The following is a 22,901-nucleotide window of genomic DNA, read 5'->3' as shown; positions in this document are numbered from 1 at the left end:
TTTGGTGGGGATTAACTCCCACAAGTATCAGGGCACCTACTTGCATATGATTGATTGACATTCAACTCATCACTTTAAAGTCATAGTAGTGCAATATGGAGGATGCAAATGAAAACAGACATGATGTGACTGCTTTTGCCAACCTGGGTTCACAAACCCTGGAGACTCTGAGTTTTAACAAAACGCAGGCTGATAGAATTTTATTTGCAGAGGATTGTGTCCCTGAGGCTTTGGAAGACAGTATTGATGATTTGTACAAACAGTTATACAGACTACGCAAGCGGGAGACGGACTATCTACTACATGGCTCCACACTGTCCGACTATTATAGACAGAAAATGATCCCCCGCGGATTCCGTGTCCGGAATGCTCCTACTATAGGGAGAACGAATCCAGACTTTTGTCGCAGATGGATCGCCGTGCTCAATAAATGTAGCTTCGATCTGATGCTCCTCGTTATAGAGGAGTCAGGTCGGGAGCTTTCAATCACTAGAGCCAAGATTGATGCACTTAATACATCTCAAATGGAAACACTGTCTGACCCAGGATATGCCGCGACATGGGCTAAATTAACCCAACAGGTGGAGAATCACAAACGTGACCTGTTGAAATTTAAAAAATCTAAGCTACAAACAGTCCGCAATGACTATGAAGACCATCAAGTGTATCGCTGGTTAACGGGTACAGACACAATGAAGTTTCAGAATAGAGCATATGGGAGACCATCGCAGAGATCACGCAGGGGACGATCGGATAAGGGATCTCAACTTTCAAATAGTGACAGTGACTTTGCCATGGCAGATTCAGATGATTCAGTGTCGGCACAGCGCCCCCCTTTAGGAGCTACCACCAGGGCCAGAGCAGATGCTGGCCCAAGCCTACAAGGAGGAGCCGACAAAACCAAAGGATCAACAAAAGTAAGCAAAGCAAAGAAGACAACTTGATCTTCAACTTATCATCACGTCCTCTTACCACTACCGAAATGTCTGTACTTAACAAAGGCCTCTCCTTTGTCCCGACTAACTTCCACGACCCTTTTGAATGGCAAACCGACCTACATCAGATGAACCGCAAGATGAGATTAAAAGAGTTCTTTCAGAATAAGCACATGGATGAGGATCAAGAACCGAGACATCACATCATACAGAAATATACTACTTCTACATTTGATCCTGTTTCATCCAATTCGTCGCTGAAAACATATAGTCGTCTGATAAACGATTCTGTGAACCGCTTCTTAGCCACACCAGGCCAAGTACATCATAATTTGACATTTCAAGAAAGAAGGTCCCTTAAAGAACTAAGCGAGGACACGTCAATCGTAATACGACCAGCAGACAAAGGTGGTAGTGTGGTTGTACAGGATCGATCTCAATATGTCAAAGAAGTGCTGCGACAGTTGTCCTGCACTCTCACTTACACCAAATTAGATCGAGACCCCACGGAGAGTTTTCAGAAAGAACTATTACAGGTATTGGATCGGGCGGTATTGAATAAACAACTCGACTTGAAACTTAAAGAGGCGCTGATTCCTAAACACCCTATCATTCCTTGCCTGTACACACTACCTAAAGTTCACAAAAGCCTAGATAACCCTCCAGGTCGCCCCATCGTTTCGGCGAGGGGATCCTTGTACCAACCAGTGGCTGAACTTCTGGACTCTATACTACAACCACACATCACCAAACGTGCGACATATCTGAAAGATACCTCTACCTTTTTGAGAAAAATTATGGTTTTGGAAGATCTACCTCCAGATACGGTACTATGTACCATGGATGTCTCTTCTTTATATACATCGATTCCTCATGAAGTTGGCATTGAGGCCATGGAGTCGTTTATCTACAATTTGGAAGAAGACTTTAATTTTGATAAACCATTATTTTTACAGTTACTCAGATTGATTCTCACTAAGAATTATTTTTTGTTCAATGGCAGTTTCTATCTCCAGTTGGCAGGCTGTGCCATGGGGAGTAGCGTGGCCCCGGCGTATGCCAACGTTTTTATGTTCCAACAAGAACAACATTTATTTTTTGACAATCCTGCCTTTTCACAGAAAATTGTATGGTTCATCAGATACATAGATGATTTATTCATCCTATGGAATGGGACCGGTTCGTCATTCGAAACCATGATGAATACCATCAATGCTGCACCTGGCCCAATAAAGTTTACATACCTTTACAGTACCAGTCAAATAGACTATCTGGATGTCACAGTCCATTTGAAAGAAGGTAAATTGACCACCACGGTCTTTTATAAGTCGACTGATAGGAATTCGTTATTAGATGCGAGCAGTCACCATCCACCTGCATTGAAGAGAGGGCTGCCTCGCTCACAGATGCTCCGGGTGGCAAGAATTACGAGTGATCATGCACTTTTAGATGACGCACTACAAATAGTAGTGGATACATTTGCTAAAAGGGGCTATAACATGAAAGACCTAAAGGAGACCAAATCTAAGATCATGGACATGGACAGAGAGACCCTATTTCATTCACGATCTCAGTCAAATCCGGCTCAGCATAAATTTATCTGGTCGACTAAATACTCAACGGCTAGTCCTATTATCCCTCGGGCCACTAGAGCTCTTTGGCCCATTGTCAAGACAGACAAATCACTAGCCTGTTTTCATGACACACAAGTCATGACCAGCTATAGACGAGGACGGAATCTACGGGATCTTCTAGTCAAGACTGACATCACTGACTATTCACCCAAATTGGGTATCTTTGGCACCAGCAAAAAACCTGGCAGCTATCGTTGCCTTTCTTGTACTACTTGTGCTGCTTTGATACCGGGATCTGAGTTTGTCCACCCCTCAACTAAACACAAATTTAAATTACAACACGTCATGACATGTACTACTCGCTTCATTATTTATTGCATCATTTGCCCCTGTTCATTAATTTACGTAGGTCTATCTAGTCGCACCTTGAGAGATAGAATGGCGTTACATCGTTCTAATATTAATCAAGCACTGGCCGGCAAGTCTAATGACCAGCCGGTATCTAGGCATTTCTGTGCTAAAGCCCACGCTCTATCTGATTTAAAATATCAACTTATTGATCATGTTCCCCCCCTGCATAGGGGAGGCGATAGAAGTCTGGCTCTACACAGATTAGAAGCAAGATGGATTTTAAAACTTAATGCCTTACAACCATCTGGCTTAAATGAAAAGATTAATTGGAATGCCCTTCGTACCTTTTGACTGTGTAATTTCTTTTTGATTAGTCTTATTATTTCTAGCTTACTGCGTTTGTGGCCAATTTGGAGACTTCCAGTTATCTCTAGTCATTTTTCTAGCTTTTGCATTACATATCATATAGTCTTTTCTTGTCAGTTTTCTCATTTATTCCTCCTGTATATGTATTCCCCGTTACATAATATGGATGTTCATTCAGGGTTGATATATTGCCCCTGATCAGATTACTTTATATTCATGCGGTATTTATATTTTTGCAATATGCCACTACAATGTACTTTTTTATCAGTGATGTGGTTCTTCATTTATATATTCTTCCTAACTAGCCTCCCAGTGCAAGCGGTATGCGTTCCAAGCGGCTGTGAAATCTGCGGTGTACATGGGTTGCCATGGTTACCGCGCATTGGGATGATGTCACCGGGTCTGCGCCCGTCGCCCACCGGAAGTACCACGCCGTTCTGAAGCCGCACATGCAAGCAGGGTGAGTCTATTTAGGTAAGTGTTTTATGTTGTTTGTACATGTTTGTCCTCTTTTTACAGCACTTTCACCTACCTGAAGAAGGGACCCTGCGGGGCCCGAAATGCAGCATCGTTCTGATGATTAAGTGCTCATGGTGATGTACCGATTTTCATGTTTTCATTAAATTATCTCATTGAAAAAGTCCTGTAGTGCCTTGCCTGTTCTAAATGTGCATCATTCGGAACTTTAGCAGATGTGTGGATTTTTGCAATGGCACACAGGTGATTGTTTTTTGACTATTTGAGTGCCGGATCTATTCTTGGATTTGGATTTATATATATATATATATATATATATATATATATATATATATATATATATCGTGAAAAGGAGGGAAAATACTGTGCCACAGATGAAAATATAATCCTTTTTTAACCCAACAAGTATGGCTAGAATATATTAACACTCCCTATGTGTAGGGCATCAGCTGGTCCCCTAAATGAAACCGGGATGGTGAACCCCTGAAATAATTACATTCATAAAAGAGAGGGATGGGGGTCTGTGTGACGAAATGCGTTGGACATCCAATTGACCTCTGACTCAGATAAGCACTTAATACTTTTGAACTTTATTATTTTATATGAATGTGTATATGATTTTTATCCCATTTTGTAGAAAAAGTTTGTCAAAAATAAAAAATAAATGTTTATATATTTTTTAAATATTTTGTAATTATTTATAGACATTATTGGTTGCAACCCCCCATCACTCTTATATATATATATATATATATATATATATATATATAAATTATATATATATATATATATATATATATAAATATATATATATATATATATAATTGTTTTGGATAAGTTTTATATGCACCTTTTATATATATATATATATATATACATATATATATATACACACATATATATATATATATATATATATATATACTGCTCAAAAAAATAAAGGGAACACTTAAACAACACAATGTAACTCCAAGTCAATCACACTTCTGTGAAATCAAACTGTCCACTTAGGAAGCAACACTGATTGACAATCAATTTCACATGCTGTTGTGCAAATGGAATAGACAACAGGTGGAAATTATAGGCAATTAGCAAGACACCCCAAATAAAGGAGTTGGTGGTGACCACAGACCACTTCTCAGCTCCTATGCTTTCTGGCTGATGTTTTGGTCACTTTTGAAAGCTGGCGGTGCTTTCACTCTAGTGGTAGCATGAGACGGAGTCTACAACCCACACAAGTGGCTCAGGTAGTGCAGTTCATCCAGGATGGCACATCAATGCGAGCTGTGGAAAGAAGGTTTGCTGTGTCTGTCAGCGTAGTGTCCAGAGCATGGAGGCGCTACCAGGAGACAGGCCAGTACATCAGGAGACGTGGAGGAAGCCGTAGGAGGGCAACAACCGCTACCTCCGCCTTTGCGCAAGGAGGAACAGGAGGAGCACTGCCAGAGCCCTGAAAAATGACTTCCAGCAAGCCAAAAATGTGCATGTGTCTACTTAAACGATCAGAAACAGACTCCATGAGGGTGGTTTGAGGGCCTGACATCCACAGGTGGGGGTGGTGCTTACAGCCCAACACCGTGCAGGATGTTTGGCATTTGCCAGAGAACACCAAGATTGGCAAATTCGCCACTGGCGCCCTGTGCTCTTCACTGCAGGTTCTTACTGAGCACATGTGACAGATGTGACAGTCTGGAGACGCCAAGGAGATCGTTCTGCTGCCTGCAACATCCTCCAGCATGACCGGTTTGGCAGTGGGTCAGTAATGGTGTGGGGTGCCATTTCTTTGGGGGGCCGCACAGCCCTCCATGTGCTCACCAGAGGTAGCCTGACTGCCATTAGGTACTGAGATGAGATCCTCAGACCCCTTGTGAGACCATATGCTGGTGCGGTTGGCCCTGGGTTCCTCCTAATGCAAGACAATGCTAGACCTTATGTGGCTGGAGTGTGTCAGCAGTTCCTCCAAGACAAAGGCATTGATGCTATGGACTGGCCTGCCCATTCCCCAGACCTGAATCCAATTGAGCACATCTGGGACATCATGTCTCGCTTCCTCCACCACAGACTGTCCAGGAGTTGGCGGATGCTTTAGTCCAGGTCTGGGAGGAGATCCCTCAGAAGACCATCCGCTCCCTCATCAGGAGCATGCCCAGGCATTGTAGGGGGATCATACAGGCACGTGGAGGCCACACACACTACTGAGCCTCATTATGACTTGTTTTAAGAACATTACATCAAAGTTGGATCAGCCTGTAGTGTGTTTTTCCACTTTAATTTTGGGTGTGACTCCAAATCCAGACCTCCATGGGTTAATAAATGTGATTTCCATTGATAAGTTTTGTGTGATTTTATTGTCAGCACATTCAACTATGTAAAGAACAAAGTATTTAATAAGAATATTTCATTCATTCAGATCTAGGATGTGTTATTTTAGTGTTCCCTTTATTTTTTTGAGCAGTGTATATATATATAAACAAAGTTCAGTTTTTGTGCAAATCGTCTTTAGGACATCCAGAGTTATTTCAAAATTCATGTGCAGCTCTGATCCCCTCCAAGCCACTGGAGTATATTTAAGAACTGGTAAAAAAAAATGGAGAGCGCACTTGTAAGTAACTTTAAAATCACACTTTTTACTAGAAACATAAGTTCACATACATGTAAGTTTAAAATCATCAGCATAGATGTCAACAGAGACTTAGCTGTTTTTAGCGCTCGTGCTCCGGCCCGCTTCCACACCGGCTCTGCTTCTGGTGGATGACTTCACAGCGTCCACGTATTAGGCCACAAGCAACCTATCGGGACTTCATCAGGTGGTTTGGTTTACCTTCCAAAGTGATACTATATATACCCAATATGGGTGTTTCTTTCAATTAAATTATTAATACTACTTTATCACAAATTTCCATTTTAAACCTTCTCAAGAGAACGAAAATTACCCACTCTGCATTATAGGATAGAATCCCAATAAAGGTCCCCTTATTCCATAAATCCGCTCTCTATATTTATATCCATCTAAACCCTCCAGCAACTTTACAACCACTTATTAGCTTTCAATTCCACATCATGTTTAATATATTAAAGCTAGAGATGTGCACCGGAAATTTTTCGGGTTTTGTGTTTTGGTTTGGGATTCGGTTCTGCGGCCGTGTTTTGGATTCGGACGCATTTTGCCAAAACCTCCCTGAAATTTTTTTGTCGGATTCGGGTGTGTTTTGGATTCGGGTGTTTTTTTACAAAAAACCCTCAAAAACAGCTTAAATCATAGAATTTGGGGGTCATTTTGATCCCATAGTATTATTAACCTCAATAAGCATAATTTACACTCATTTTCAGTCTATCCTGAACACCTCACACCTCACAATATTATTTTTAGTCCTAAAATTTGCACAGAGGTCGCTGGATGGCTAAGCTAAGCGACACAAGTGGCCGACACAAACACCTGGCCCATCTAGGAGTGGCACTGCAGTGTCAGGCAGGATGGCACTTCAAAAAAATTGTCCCCAAACAGCACATGATGCAAAGAAAAAAAGAGGCGCACCAAGGTCGCTGTGTGACTAAGCTAAGCGACACAAGTGGCCGACACAAACACCTGGCCCATCTAGAAGTGGCACTGCAGTGTCAGACAGGATGGCACTTCAAAAAAATAGTCCCCAAACAGCACATGATGCAGAGAAAAAAAGAGGCGCAATGAAGTAGCTGTGTGACTAAGCTAAGCAACCCAAGTGGCCGACACAAACACCTGGCCCATCTAGGAGTGGCACTGCAGTGTCAGACAAGATGGCACTTCAAAAAAATAGTCCCCAAACAGTACATGATGCAAAGAAAAAAAGAGGCGCAATGAGGTAGCTGTGTGACTAAGCTAAGCGACCCAAGTGGCCGACACAAACACCTGGCCCATCTATGAGTGGCACTGCAGTGTCAGACAGGATGGCACTATAAAAAAATAGTCCCCAAACAGCACATGATGCAAAGAAAAAAAGAGGCGCAATGAGGTAGCTGTGTGACTAAGCTAAGCGACCCAAGTGGCCGACACAAACACCTGGCCCATCTATGAGTGGCACTGCAGTGTCAGACAGGATGGCACTATAAAAAAATAGTCCCCAAACAGCACATGATGCAAAGAAAAAAAGAGGCGCAATGAGGTAGCTGTGTGACTAAGCTAAGCGACCCAAGTGGCCGACACAAACACCTGGCCCATCTAGGAGTGGCACTGCAGTTTTCTAGCGAGAGGATGAGTGCTTCCATCCTCATGTGAAGCTGAACCACTAGCCATGAACATAGGCCAGGGCCTCCGTGTCGTAAATGGCATATTGGCAAGTTTACGCTTCTCATCAGACGCTTTCAATTTTGATTTTTGGGTCATTTTACTGAACTTTTGTTTTTTGGATTTTACATGCTCTCTACTATGACAGTGGGCATTGGCCTTGGCAGACGACGTTGATGGCATTTCATCATCTCAGCCATGACTAGTGGCAGCAGCTTCAGCACGAGGTGGAAGTGGATCTTGATCTTTCCCTATTTTAACCTCCACATTTATGTTCTCCATTTTTTAATGTGTGGAATTATATGCCAGTATCAATAGCAATGGCCTACTACTATATATACTGCGTACAACTGAAATGCACCACAGGTATGGATGGATAGTATACTTGACGACACAGAGGTAGGTAGAGCAGTGGCCTTCCGTACCGTACTGCTATATATACTGGTGGTCACTCTCAGCAAACTGCAAAACTAAAATGCACCACAGGTATAGAATCTAGATGGATAGTATACTTGACGACACAGAGGTAGGTAGAGCAGTGGCCATCCGTACCGTACTGCTATATATACTGGTGGTCACTGTCCGCAAACTGCAAAACTAAAATGACCCACAGGTATAGAATCTAGATGGATAGTATACTTGATGACAGAGAGGTAGGTAGAGCAGTGGCCTTCTGTACCGTACTGCTATATATACTGGTGGTCACTGTCAGCAAACTGCAAAACTAAAATGCACCACAGGTATAGAATCTAGATGGATAGTGTACTTGATGACACAGAGGTAGGTAGAGCAGTGGCCTTCCGTACCGTACTGCTATATATACTGGTGGTCACTGTCAGCAAACTGCAAAACTAAAATGCACCACATGTATAGAATCTAGATGGATAGTATACATGACGATACAGAGGTAGGTTGAGCAGTGGCCTTCCGTACCGTACTGCTATATATACTGGTGGTCACTGTCAGCAAACTGCAAAACTAAAATGCACCACAGGTATAGAATCTAGATGGATAGTATACTTGACGACACATAGGTAGGTAGAGCAGTGGCCTTCCGTACTGTACTGCTATATATACTGGTGGTCACTGTCAGCAAACTGCAAAACTAAAATGCACCACAGGTATAGAATCTAGATGGATAGTATACTTGACGACACAGAGGTAGGTAGAGCAGTGGCCTTCCGTACCGTACTGCTATATATACTGGTGGTCACTCTCAGCAAACTGCAAAACTAAAATGCACCACAGGTATAGAATCTAGATGGATAGTATACTTGACGACACAGAGGTAGGTAGAGCAGTGGCCATCCGTACCGTACTGCTATATATACTGGTGGTCACTGTCCGCAAACTGCAAAACTAAAATGACCCACAGGTATAGAATCTAGATGGATAGTATACTTGATGACAGAGAGGTAGGTAGAGCAGTGGCCTTCTGTACCGTACTGCTATATATACTGGTGGTCACTGTCAGCAAACTGCAAAACTAAAATGCACCACAGGTATAGAATCTAGATGGATAGTGTACTTGATGACACAGAGGTAGGTAGAGCAGTGGCCTTCCGTACCGTACTGCTATATATACTGGTGGTCACTGTCAGCAAACTGCAAAACTAAAATGCACCACATGTATAGAATCTAGATGGATAGTATACATGACGATACAGAGGTAGGTTGAGCAGTGGCCTTCCGTACCGTACTGCTATATATACTGGTGGTCACTGTCAGCAAACTGCAAAACTAAAATGCACCACAGGTATAGAATCTAGATGGATAGTATACTTGACGACACATAGGTAGGTAGAGCAGTGGCCTTCCGTACTGTACTGCTATATATACTGGTGGTCACTGTCAGCAAACTGCAAAACTAAAATGCACCACAGGTATAGAATCTAGATGGATAGTATACTTGACGACACAGAGGTAGGTAGAGCAGTGGCCTTCCGTACCGTACTGCTATATATACTGGTGGTCACTCTCAGCAAACTGCAAAACTAAAATGCACCACAGGTATAGAATCTAGATGGATAGTATACTTGACGACACAGAGGTAGGTAGAGCAGTGGCCATCCGTACCGTACTGCTATATATACTGGTGGTCACTGTCCGCAAACTGCAAAACTAAAATGACCCACAGGTATAGAATCTAGATGGATAGTATACTTGATGACAGAGAGGTAGGTAGAGCAGTGGCCTTCCGTACCGTACTGCTATATATACTGGTGGTCACTGTCAGCAAACTGCAAAACTAAAATGCACCACAGGTATAGAATCTAGATGGATAGTGTACTTGATGACACAGAGGTAGGTAGAGCAGTGGCCTTCCGTACCGTACTGCTATATATACTGGTGGTCACTGTCAGCAAACTGCAAAACTAAAATGCACCACATGTATAGAATCTAGATGGATAGTATACATGACGATACAGAGGTAGGTTGAGCAGTGGCCTTCCGTACCGTACTGCTATATATACTGGTGGTCACTGTCAGCAAACTGCAAAACTAAAATGCACCACAGGTATAGAATCTAGATGGATAGTATACTTGACGACACATAGGTAGGTAGAGCAGTGGCCTTCCGTACTGTACTGCTATATATACTGGTGGTCACTGTCAGCAAACTGCAAAACTAAAATGCACCACAGGTATAGAATCTAGATGGATAGTATACTTGACAACACAGAGGTAGGTAAAGCAGTGGCCTTCCGTACCGTACTGCTATATATACTGGTGGTCACTGTCAGCAAACTGCAAAACTGAAATGCACCACAGGTATAGAATTTAGATGGATAGTATACTTGACGACACAGAGGTAGGTAGAGCAGTGGCCTCCCGTACCGTACTGCTATATAAACTGGTGGTCACTGTCAGCAAACTGCAAAACTAAAATGCACCACAGGTATAGAATCTAGATGGATAGTATACTTGACGACACAGAGGTAGGTAGAGCAGTGGCCTTCCGTACCGTACTGCTATATATACTGGTGGTCACTGTCAGCAAACTGCAAAACTAAAATGCACCACAGGTATAGAATCTAGATGGATAGTATACTTGATGACACAGAGGTAGGTAGAGCAGTGGCCTTCCGTACCGTACTGCTATATATACTGGTGTTCACTGTCAGCAAACTGCAAAAATAAAATGCACCACAGGTATAGAATCTAGATGGATAGTATACTTGACGACACAGAGGTAGGTAGAGCAGTGGCCTTCCGTACCGTACTGCTATATATACTGGTGGTCACTGTCAGCAAACTGCAAAACTAAAATGCACCACAGGTATAGAATCTAGATGGATAGTATACTTGATGACACAGAGGTAGGTAGAGCAGTGGCCTTCCGTACCGTACTGCTATATATACTGGTTGTCACTGTCAGCAAACTGCAAAACTAAAATGCACCACATGTATAGAATCTAGATGGATAGTATACTTGACGAAACAGAGGTAGGTAGAGCAGTGGCCTTCCGTACTGTACTGCTATATATACTGGTGGTCACTGTCAGCAAACTCTAAAACTAAAATGCACCACAGGTATAGAATCTAGATAGATAGTATACTTGACGACACAGAGGTAGGTAGAGCAGTGGCCTTCTGTACCGTACTGCTATATATACTGGTGGTCACTGTCAGCAAAACTCTGCACTGTACTCCTCCTATATAATACTGTTGGTCCCCAGTCCCCACAATAAAGCAGTGTGAACACAGATATATGCAGCACACTGAGCACAGATATGGAGCGTTTTTCAGGCAGAGAACGGATAAAACTGGTGGTCACTGATCAGCAAAACTCTGCACTGTACTCCTCCTATATGATACAGGTGCTCCCCAGTCCCCACAATTAAGAAATAAGCACAAATATTTGCAGCAACATTAATAAACGGAGAGGACACCAGCCACGTCCTCTCCCTAACATTTCCAATGCACGAGTGAAAATGGCGGTGACGCGCGGCTCCTTATAAAGAATCCGAATCTCGCGAGAATCCGACAGCGGGATGATGACGTTCGGACGCGCTCGGATTAACCGAGCCATACGGGAGAATCCGAGTATGCCTCGGACACGTGTAAAATGGGTGAAGTTCGGGGGGGTTTGGTTTCCGAGGAACAGAACCCGCTCATCACTAATTAAAGCGAATCTATAATCCGGATTCAACCTTTACAAATATCAGAAATAAATATTACGCATAACTTCTGCACGAATGTATAACATTTTTACAGACAATCGTATTTCCAAAACTGTTACAATATCCAGAATGTCAAGTCAAGAATAGAAACAACACAGATCAACAACTACATTCTGCACAACCATAAGTTTCACATGTCAGTACTAAGCATGCCGGTCGGGTCAAAGCCGCTGCCACCAGCGCATTCAGAGCCATGTGAGGACGCATTAGTCATGCAGAAATGGTACAATGTCACATCCTTTGTTTAACCCAAAAGGTGTAAAAGTGTTCAACGTGTAGATCCAAAACGTTTCACATTGTGATAAATATTTCAATATATCCCCTTTCCTTTCATCTAGCTCAGGCATGTCCAAACTGCGGCCCTCCAGCTGTTGTGAAACTACATATTTTACATACAGTTTTGCTGTCAGAGAATGCTAAAGCTGTGTCAGGGCATGCTGGGATGTGTAGTTTCTCAACAGCTGGAGGGCCGCAGTTTGGACATGCCTGATCTAGCTGAACTCCTTCTATGGCTTTAAAGGAAAACCCTTGTAATATTGAATCACTGCATTCCGCAAAATGATGTAGAACGCTGTAATTTTCAACTTTATTTGTGATATTAAACATATGTTCTAAAATTCGTTACTTTAAGAAACGTTTTGTCTTCCCACATAATGTTTTCCACATTTGCACTCTAAAAGGTAAATAACATGGGAATTTAAACAACTTAGCTTTCCCTTAATCTTCCACGATGTGTCCTTGGTAGCATTAAAAAACTGTTTATTATATTTTTTTACAAATTGGCAGACTTTACATTTTGTACAAGCAAAGAATCCCTCCAATTTATTACACTGTTGAGCATCTTTAACTTTTTTTAGGCTAATTGGGGCCAGTTTATTTTTTAAGGAAGAAGATTTTCTAAATACCACCTGTGGTTGTTTAGGGATTATATCTTACAACAGTGGATCTAAACACAAAATATCCCAATGTCTCTGTAAAAAGTTTTGATTTCACCTCCTTTCACATTATATCTAGTAACAAAGGGAACTAAGAAACTTTGTATAAACCGCTTTTCTCTTTGCTTATATACAACTAGTTTGGATCTATCCCTTTCCTTAGGTCTACTGTAACTATTTTTAATCACCTGTTCTAGTTTTTATTTTTAAAACATTTATACACATTTGCTTGTTCCTCAAATTTATCTACATCAGAACAATTACGTCTCAGTCGAGGAAATTGGGAGTACGGTATATTATCTAGCCACTTTTTATAGTGTACATAGCTGTTACGATCCATTTTTTATTAATATGTGTATATGGTCTTATTTTCTACCCATCTTTACTACTTGTACTATCCAAAACTAAGTCCAAAAATTCTATTTTATTTCTTTGAAAATTTGAAGTGAAGTTATATTAAAAGGATTGGTATTTAAATAGAGCATAAATTAATTAAACATCATTTCATCTCCAGACCAGACAATTAATATATCGTCTATAAATCTTTTATATAGACGAATGTTTGACACAAAAGGGTTATTATTTTCTATTGTTTCTTCTTCCCATTTTCCTAAGTATACATTTTCTGGGCTTGGTGCATAGGGTGTCCCCATCGTGACCCCACACTCCTGGTCAAAGAATGTATCCTGAAATTTAAGGTAATTGTTTTTCAGGATACTGTATATTCAATATATTCCAAAATAAAACTTTTTCTATTTGTACCAATGCTTTTATCTATATCCAAAAATTATTTTACAGCCTCCAATCCCCCTATATGGGGTATAATCGCATATAATGCCTCCACATCAATTGTTGCCCAGGAGAATACACTTCTCCATTCTAGATTTCCCATGAATCTCCCTGCATTGAATTACTTTGCTGGCACCTGGGCAATGTACCTGTCTGGCTCATTTGGAGTGCCTGTCATCCTGCCTTTATATATAATATTTGTAAAATATCTTCTTTTTAGAAAAAAAACTAAGAAAAATCAGCATATCACCATCAGAACATCAGGGAAGATCAGTGACATTGCGACCATTGATTATTGATTGGCTGTTAATGTCTGCAGCTCCTGGGTGTGTTGGAGAGAGGGTCTTACTGTCCTAACCAATCACCAGTGTTCAGCAGCATGGCAGACCTAGAGGGGAGGGATCCGGGAAACAGAGGTGCTGGGAGGTCCTTCTGAAAGCTGCAGCTGCCAGAAGATTCTCATCCCGCAGCAGCACAGTGGGCTTTCTAACTGGTCACATTGTTTGATAACATTGTCAGATAACTCACAGCCTGATATGTTTGCCAATGATGCAACCACCCAGGCAATTATTTCATCATTTCATAAAAATGCACAGGGAACCAAACAAACATCCCAGGCAAGCCCTTATCTATGTAATATCCATCAATCAGATAAAATCCCATGTACTGTACCTGAAATAATACAGAAGCACAGGAAGTAGATAAAATGCTGATTTAATATCCAACTTACTCATAAGGGATGCCACAACTCGGCCTCATCCAAAATAAAAACTCTTATCAAAGGATTGATATGTCACAGAACACCACTCAAACAGAATGACATTATAAGAAGATGACCCCACTGGGCAAGAGAGAATCAACCTGAATTTTCCATGTGTTGTCTGCTAGAGTCAATGTCAGTTCCTCCAATGGTGGTTGCTCAAAAGGACTGATCATGTGGCTCAGCTGAAATTTCTTTCAAATTTTGCACAAAGGCAACCGAAACAGGGAGCATAAAATAAAGACATAAGCAAAAAAATCAGCATCTACTCTCTGACAACCACTTGGACATGGTTTTCACATTAATAAGGGACACCACTTTACTTAGTAATAGTTACTTCTGTGGTCCTCCCAGTGTGACGCCTGCTAAGGGGATGAAAACAGTTTAGACGGAAATGCTGAAAATTGCACTTCTGGCCATTAGGTTACTGAGCACTGAATGCAAGATAGCTGTCTTTTCATGCAGCAAGAGCTGAAAAGCGAACAAGGCCTTAGAAGATTTATGCATACTCAGCTGACTTGGGAAGGAAGCTAAAAGCTGTATCGTGTCCAGCCACACCTCCACATCTTATCATGCAAAATCCATGATCACTAAGTGATTCTGTTTTTGGGAAAAGTATCATTCTCAGCAAGTAAGTACAAATATAGTGCAAGAATGATAAATGGTATGTATCAAAGGCAAATATCGAATAACAGCAATATGCTCCTTGGAATACATTTCCAAATAACAGAAGGCAAAAACATAGATGATGTCGCAGATGATCCGATAATGTGTCCTAGCATGCAGTTGGATCAGTAATGCATGCAGGAGGCATGACCCCTCCTTCTGCATTACCAGAAATTAAAATAGGGGAGCCACACCATCTGCCACCCCAAATGCTGCCAGACATCACTGGCATTTGGTGTGGCTCACCTAGTTGAATTTTGGACTGCGCTGCACCCTGACCTCAGTAACTGCCACTGGCAAGAAAGTCTAGGAACAGAGCATTTTGTACCTAATGGAATGGGTTATGTTGGAGGGTATGCATTACCATATAAGAGCTATCACCAAGGGCATTAAGAGGGGGGAAGAGGGTACTAATTACCTGGGCCCAGGTCTGATAGATGGGTCCAGTGGGGGCCCAGTCCCCCTCCTTACTCTGGCCATTAAAACTCTATTTTGTTTCTGTATTTTTTTCTAAGAGTGCATGGCCACACCTCCTGTGATTACACCATGCCCCCTGAAAAGTACCTGGTCCCAGCCAGGCTCTCTAATATCCTGGCTATCTCTACTACTTCAATGTTATCTGCAGCAATAGCCTCTCTGCCTACATCAGCATGAGGCCCCTAGATAGCACATACAACACCAGATCTACATGTACACACCTGTCCAGTATTGCTGCAGATCTCTGATCTTCCTCTGCTGAAACCATCTGCTGAGGGATCATGTCACCATAAACACTTTAACCTGACAAAGGCTGGAAGCACCACAGGCACCAGTGACACCAAAGCCACCAAAACTATAGCAGCAGCATTACTTACTATTGATATAGCAGAGGCCCAGTCTGTCAAGACATAAATCCTCCAGCAACGGACCAATCAGTAACAGCAATTGTGTCTGAAGCTGTGGCAGGGAAGCAGCAGCAAGGAAGGAAATGTTCCCGCAGCACTGTACTACAGTGTGACATAGGGGTCTATTTACTAAGCCTTGGACAGAGATAAAGTTGCTGGAGATAAAGTACCAGCCAATCTGCTCCTAACTGTCATTTTTCAACACAGCCTGTGACATGGCAGTTAGGAGCTGATTGGCTAGGATTTTATCTCCAGCGACTTTATCTCCATCTGAGGCTTAGTAAATAGACCCTTAAGAGCTGAAACTGACCAAAGCAGTCATACTGACTGCCGGCATCCTGACTGCCAGAAAAGCATAGCACAACCTTTAGGATAAGGTATCATACAACAGATGCCGAAGCCCTGCCCACTCATTAATCTATTAACAACCTTGTCCTGGTGGCATACAAGTTGGGGAAGTAAGACTGCCCCCATTCCCAACATTGCAATCCATGCCATGCAAGACATAGCCTGGGAGCACCCCCTGCAAAAAGCCTCCCTGCTAGGGAAACACGGGGACCCATGAACAGTACACGGCAAGCAAGCACTCACTTGTGACTAGAGATGTGCGCAGACCCACGTGCTTTGGTTTTGTTTTTATTAATCTTAATGTTTTGGCAAAACCACCCTAAAGTGATTTGGTTCAGATTTCATTTTTGGCTAAGTTAAAAAATAGGATTTTAATTACCTATCCTCTAGAGGATGCTGAGCGCCCGCCAAGTGCTTCGTTATCCTGCAGTGGTTATTTAGTTCAGCACTGCTCAGTTCTGGGTAAGTACTGTTTTGTTACTTGGTAAGTAATCCTGTTCAGCCGTTGCTGATGTTTCAAGCTAGTTAGCTTGGGTTGCCTTGGGTGGGAGCTGGTGTGAATCTCGCCACTATCTGTGTAATCCTTCTCTCGAAGATGTCCATCTCCTCAGGCACAGTTTCTAGACTGGATCTGGTGGGAGGGGCATAGAGGGAGGAGCCAGCACACACTCTCAAACTATTAAAGTGCCAGTGGCTCCTGGTGGACCCGTCTATGCCCCATGGTACTAATGTGGACCCCAGTATCCTCTAAGGACTACGAGAAAAGGATTTACCGGTAGGTACTTAAAATCCTATTTTCTCTTACATCCTAGAGGATGCTGAGTTACACATTAGTACCATGGGGATGTACCAAAGCTCCCAGAACGGGAGGGAGAGTGCGGAGGCTCCTGCAGAACCAATTGACCAAACTTAAGGTCCTCAGAGGCCAAAGTATCGAACTTGTAGAACTTAGCAAACGTGTTCGACCCAGACCAAGTAGCCGCTCGGCAAAGCTGTAAAGCTGAGACACCCTGGGCAGCCGCCCAGGAAGAACCAACCTTACAAGTAGAGTGGGCCTTAACAGACGTAGGACACGGCAAGCCTGCCGTAGAATAAGCATGCTGGATAGTGAACCTGATCCAGTGAGAGATCGTCTGCTTAGAAGCAGGGCACCAAATTTTCTTGGGATCATACAGGACAAACAGAGAGTCTGATTTTCTGCGACAAGCAGTCCTCCTCACATAGATTTTTAGAGCCCTTACAACATCTAAGGACTTTGATGAAATTGAGGAGTCAGTCGCAACTGGCACCACAATAGGTTGGTTGATATGAAATGCCGACACAACCTTTGGAAGAAACTGCTGACGTGTCCGAAGATCAGCTCTGTCTTCATGGAAGATCAAGTATGGGCCTTTACATGACAAAGCTCCCAATTCCGACACACATCTAGCAGAAGCTAAGGCCAACAAAGTGACAGCCTTCCACATGAGAAACTTGACCTCAACCATCTGAAGAGGTTCAACCCAGTCTGACTGGAGGAACTGCAACACCACGTTAAGATCTCAAGGCGCCGTAGGCGGTACAAAGGGAGGTTGGAAGTGCAGAACTCCCTTCAAAAAAGTCTGAACCTCAGGGAGGGCAGCCAACTGTTTCTGGAAGAAAATGGACAGGGCCGGAATTGGGACCTTTATGGATCCTTACCTCAGACCCATATCCACCCCAGCTTGCAGGAAGAGGAGAAAACGTCCCAGTTGAAACTCCACCACAGGGAACTTCTTGGACTCACACCAAGATACATATTTTTTCCAAATACGATGGTAATGTTTTGACGTTACTCCTTTCTTAGCCTGTATCAGGGTAGGAATAAGCTTGGTCGGAATGCCCTTCCGAGCTAGTATCTGGCGTTCAACATCCATGCCATCAAACGTAGCCACGGTAAGTCTTGATAGGTGAATGGCCCCTGTTGCAGCAGGTCCTCCCGAAGAGGCAGAGGCAGAGGCCTCGGCTCTTCTAGCAGTAGATCCAGAAGATCCGCGTACCAAGCCCTTCTCGGCCAGTCCGGAGCAATGAGGATTGCCTGAACTCTTGTTCTTCTTATGAGTTTGAGAACTCTTGGAATGAGTGGGAGTGTAGGAAACATGTACACTGACTGGATCACCCATGGAGTCACTAGGGCGTCCACCGCCACTGCTTGTGGATCCCTCGACCTGGAACATTAGCCGAAGCTTCTTGTTGAGACGAGAGGCCGTCATATCGATTTGGGGTTTGCCCCAAAGATCTGTTACCTCCTTGAACACCTCCAGATGAATGCCAGACTCCCCTGGATGGAGATCGTGTCTGCTGAGGAAGTCTGCTTCCCAGTCGTCTACTCCCGGAATGAAGATTGCTGACAACGCCAACGCGTGTTTTTCTGCCCAGAGGATGATTCTTGTTACTTTTGACATTGCAGCTCTGCCCTTCGTTCCGCCCTGTCGGTTTATGTACGCCACTGTCATTACATTGTCCGACTGCACTTTAATGGCCGGATTTTTCAGAAGAGGGGCCGCTTGGAGAAGACCGTTGTAGACGGCTCTTAGTTCCAGAATGTTTATTGGCAGGCTGACTTCCAGACTTGACCACCTTCCTTGGAAGGTTTCCCCTTGAGTGACTGTGCCCCAGCCCCGGAGACTTGCATCCGTGGTTAGGAGGATCCAATCCTGAATCCCGAACCTGTGGCCCTCCAGAAGGTGAGGCAATTGCAGCCACCAGAGGAGTGAAATCCTTGCCTTTGGCGACAGACGTATTCTCTGGTGCATGTGTAGATGGTATTCCGACTACTTGTCCAGGAGAGAAAGATAGAAATACCGAGCATGAAACCTCCTGTACTGCAGAGCCTTGTAAGAGGCCACCATCTTTACCAGAAGGCGAAGGCACTGATGAACTGACACCCGGTCTGGCTTCAGGACATCCCGGACCATCGTTTGTATCACCAACGCTTTTTCATCCGGAAGAAACACCCTCTGCCCTTTCGTGTCGATGATCATTACCTCAAAGCACCAACACTGTGTGCCGCTCGCTGATCCTTCCCGGAGCGCAGCCGCTCAGAGCTGCGCTACTACCCTTGTGCCGCCATGTCACGCCTCTTCTGATCTACTGGCTCTGTAAGGGGGTGGCGGCATGCTGCCGGGGTGAACGATCCCCTGTGGCTGGGAACGTTCGATCCCCTCAGGAGCTCAGTGTCCTGTCAGCGGAGATAGTGGCTCAGGCCCCGCAAGGTGGGCACTACTCACCCCCTTAGTCCCTCGAAGCAGGGAGGCTGTTGCCAGCAGCCTCCCTGTAAAAAAATAAACTCTAAAATAAACTTTTACTAAAGGAGCTCTGGAGAGCTCCCCTAGCTGTGACTGGCTCCTCCGGGCACATTTTCTAAACTGGGTCTGGTGGGAGGGGCATAGAGGGAGGAGCCAGCCCACACTCTCAAACTCTTAAAGTGCCAGTGGCTCCTGGTGAACCCATCTATGCCCCATGGTACTAATGTGGACCCCAGCATCCTCTAGGACGTAAGAGAAATGTATGTTTGAAAATTGATAACCATTGATACAAATCAATAAAAATGGATAAAGACAGATAAAATTATGTCATTTTTGCAATCCAAAACACAAAATTCAGATATAAAATCTCGCGCGGGGGGCATTTGTGGACCATTGCTGGTAGGCACGGGGAAAATGGAGGTGTATCAGTGTAATTTTTGGGGTGGCTGTGTGTTGTCACATGCAGCCACTCCATTCTAAAAAATGGCGGCGAGACTCCTGCCAGCGCAGCCTGGTTGCGACAGCAGGAATCCCACCACCATTTTTTCTATCGGAGCGGCTGCATGTGATGACACATAGCTTCCCAAGTTTCTGCGGCCACGCACTAAGGGGGTTATTCAGAGATGTATGCAGACTGCTGTAATAATCAGCCAAATTTGCGTTCATCTCTGCACATGCTGGGAGCCGCCCAGCACAGGGCAAGGTCACTCAGTATGTGTGAGGCCACCACCCGATGTGTCTGTAATTAGATTGCAGAGGCATCGGATCTAAGGTTTACCCCTGGCAGCGCACCCGCTCGAAAACGGTCCTGCCCCGCCCTGTTTCCCCGGCATAGCTCTGCCCCCGCAATGCCCGCAACTGCCAATCACATTGCAGCTGATTTCATTAGGGATCCTTCCTTCTGCATCCTTCCTTCCAGCATGTGCTTCCATGCAGCTGCATCCAGGTCTGAATAAGGTCCTAATTGTGGTGTAATTGCAATTAGTGTGTGGTCGCAGTTGGTGGATGGTGGGTAGTTTGCTGGGTGGCCTTGCCCTGTGACGAGTGCCCCCCAGCATGCGATTGAAAGAGTCGCAGATTCTGCTAAAAAGCAGAATCTGCTACTCTTACTGAATGAGGGCCAATGTCCAGGGTAGTCAAACTGTATATATGAAATGCTTACAACATACTACATACTACTGACCATACCGCCTACAAAATTTCACTAAATATTTCCTGTAACCTTTTTTCTCCTAATTTGGTACTGACCTTTAGTCTCCTTTAGTTCTGCAAGCAGCTGGGATGTCTCTTCTTGAATACGGTCTTCAGTGCTCCTTTTCCCAAAGCCAAGATCCCGCAAAACAGGCATAGAAAACCGACGGAGCGTCCTCCACCTATACAGGTTATTGGTAAATATCATGCCTGCAAACAGCAAAGTACAGTAAGTCCTATTATGTACGTGGTATTGTCTAATATAGAAGATCTAGAAATGGCAATGCTAAAACTGAACTTGCTAGAAAGTTCCAACAAACTGTCAGTGCAATCCTTCACAGCGGAGTCCTCATGCAAAACTTTTAACTATGAGTCTGATTCTGAGATGTACAGTATGCGGTGTTAAAGTTGATGGGCTTGTGATGGGGTCGAAGAGAGGATATATATGCAAAGTTAGTGACAGGCACTGAGCATTTGTTGGTGGTAATCGGATAGTAGTGACTCAAATGGAGAAGGGTCGCAACAGGGGCGTGTCATAGCTTGTGACGTTGAGCCCATACACACAATGGCTGTTGCGTCATTTTTCCATTGTGTTTCTCAGTGGTATGGATCATTAGGTCAACCCTAATTAGGTTGACAGTCAATAGTTTGACCCCATGTGGTCGACATGTAAAAGGTTGACAGGGTCAATAGGTCAACAAGTAGAAGGTAGACAATAGAAAAGGTTAACAGGTACAGAAGATGGACACATGAAAAGGTCGAAATGGAAAAAGGTTGACTTAAAAAAAAAAGTTTATTGGTGTCATTGTCATCGCCAAAGCACAGGGAACCCCAATTAGTGTACAGCATCCACTGGTATGGCCTACTTTGCTCACCATGCTGCAGGTAAGGTGCCTCGCTCTGCTACCGCTGCGCTTGGCGCAGGTATTTATTCCCAATCATAGCCACGTGGATGGCAAAGTATGAAAAAATGTAAAAAATACCTTTAAAAAGTGTGTTGACCATATGTGTGTCGATCATAGTCATATTTACATGTCAACCTATTGACTGTTGACCTTTTGTTGTCAACCCATAGACTGGATACTGTTCTCAGTAGGCTGATTATTGACTGATGTGTGTCCCATGTCTGAGTCTTCACACACAAATGACAGATCTGGGATGACTCCAGTGGGCGTCTCAATACAAATTTTGGTGGCAGCGACATTTTTGCATATGTTCAAACAGCTGCTGCATACTAAATCGCAGGTCTGATATCATTTACTGAATCTCTGAAACAAGCCCAATGGGGGTCATTCTGAGTTGATCGCAGCTGTGCTAAATTTAGCACAGCTACGATCATCTTCCCTGACATGCGGGGGGATGCCCAGCACAGGGCTAGTCTGCCCCGCATGTCAGTGCCCCCCCCCCCCCCCCCCGCAGAAGTGCAAAGGCATCGCACAGCGGTGATGTCTTTGCACTTCAAGAGTGGCTCCCGACCAGCGCAGCTTTAGCGTGCTGGCCGGGAGCTACTCCTTGCTCTCCGGCCCGCAGCGGCTGCGTGTGACGTCATGCAGCCGCTTCTGCCCGCCCCCCGTTTCGTCCGGCCACGCCTGCTTTGGCCAGACCACGCCTATGAAACGGCGGACAAATGCTGCCCTTCCGCCCCCTCCTGCCCAGCTACCGCCTCTGCCTGTCAATCAGGCAGAGGCGATCGCAGCCTTGCTACGGCCTTCGGCCATCTGGCATGCGCTGGCGCACTACAGCGCCGGTGCATGCGCAGTAGAGACCCGTTCGCTTGGCTGCGATAAACAGCAGCGAGCGAATGGGTCAGAATGACCCCTATGTTCTTTCAAGACACCTCACTTTAAAGAAAACAATTATCAAATCAATTGTGTTCTTTAACATTCACCATTTGGTTATTACAATGGGACAATG

General features: G+C 44.0%; 1 protein-coding gene across 1 annotated transcript in view; it reads right to left on the bottom strand.

Annotated features, from left to right (window-relative positions):
- Positions 1–22,901, bottom strand: part of LOC134949290 (cytochrome P450 2A4-like) — a 132,326-nt gene that overhangs the window by 77,853 nt on the left and 31,572 nt on the right. The window contains exon 3 of the mRNA XM_063937787.1: positions 21,045–21,197. Within this exon, the coding sequence (XP_063793857.1) occupies positions 21,045–21,197 (153 nt within the window). The remainder of the gene's footprint in view (positions 1–21,044; positions 21,198–22,901) is intronic.

Source organism: Pseudophryne corroboree, chromosome 8 (genome assembly GCF_028390025.1).
Source record: "Pseudophryne corroboree isolate aPseCor3 chromosome 8, aPseCor3.hap2, whole genome shotgun sequence".
NCBI lineage: Eukaryota > Metazoa > Chordata > Amphibia > Anura > Myobatrachidae > Pseudophryne > Pseudophryne corroboree.
This window is presented reverse-complemented; position numbering and strand designations above follow the sequence as displayed.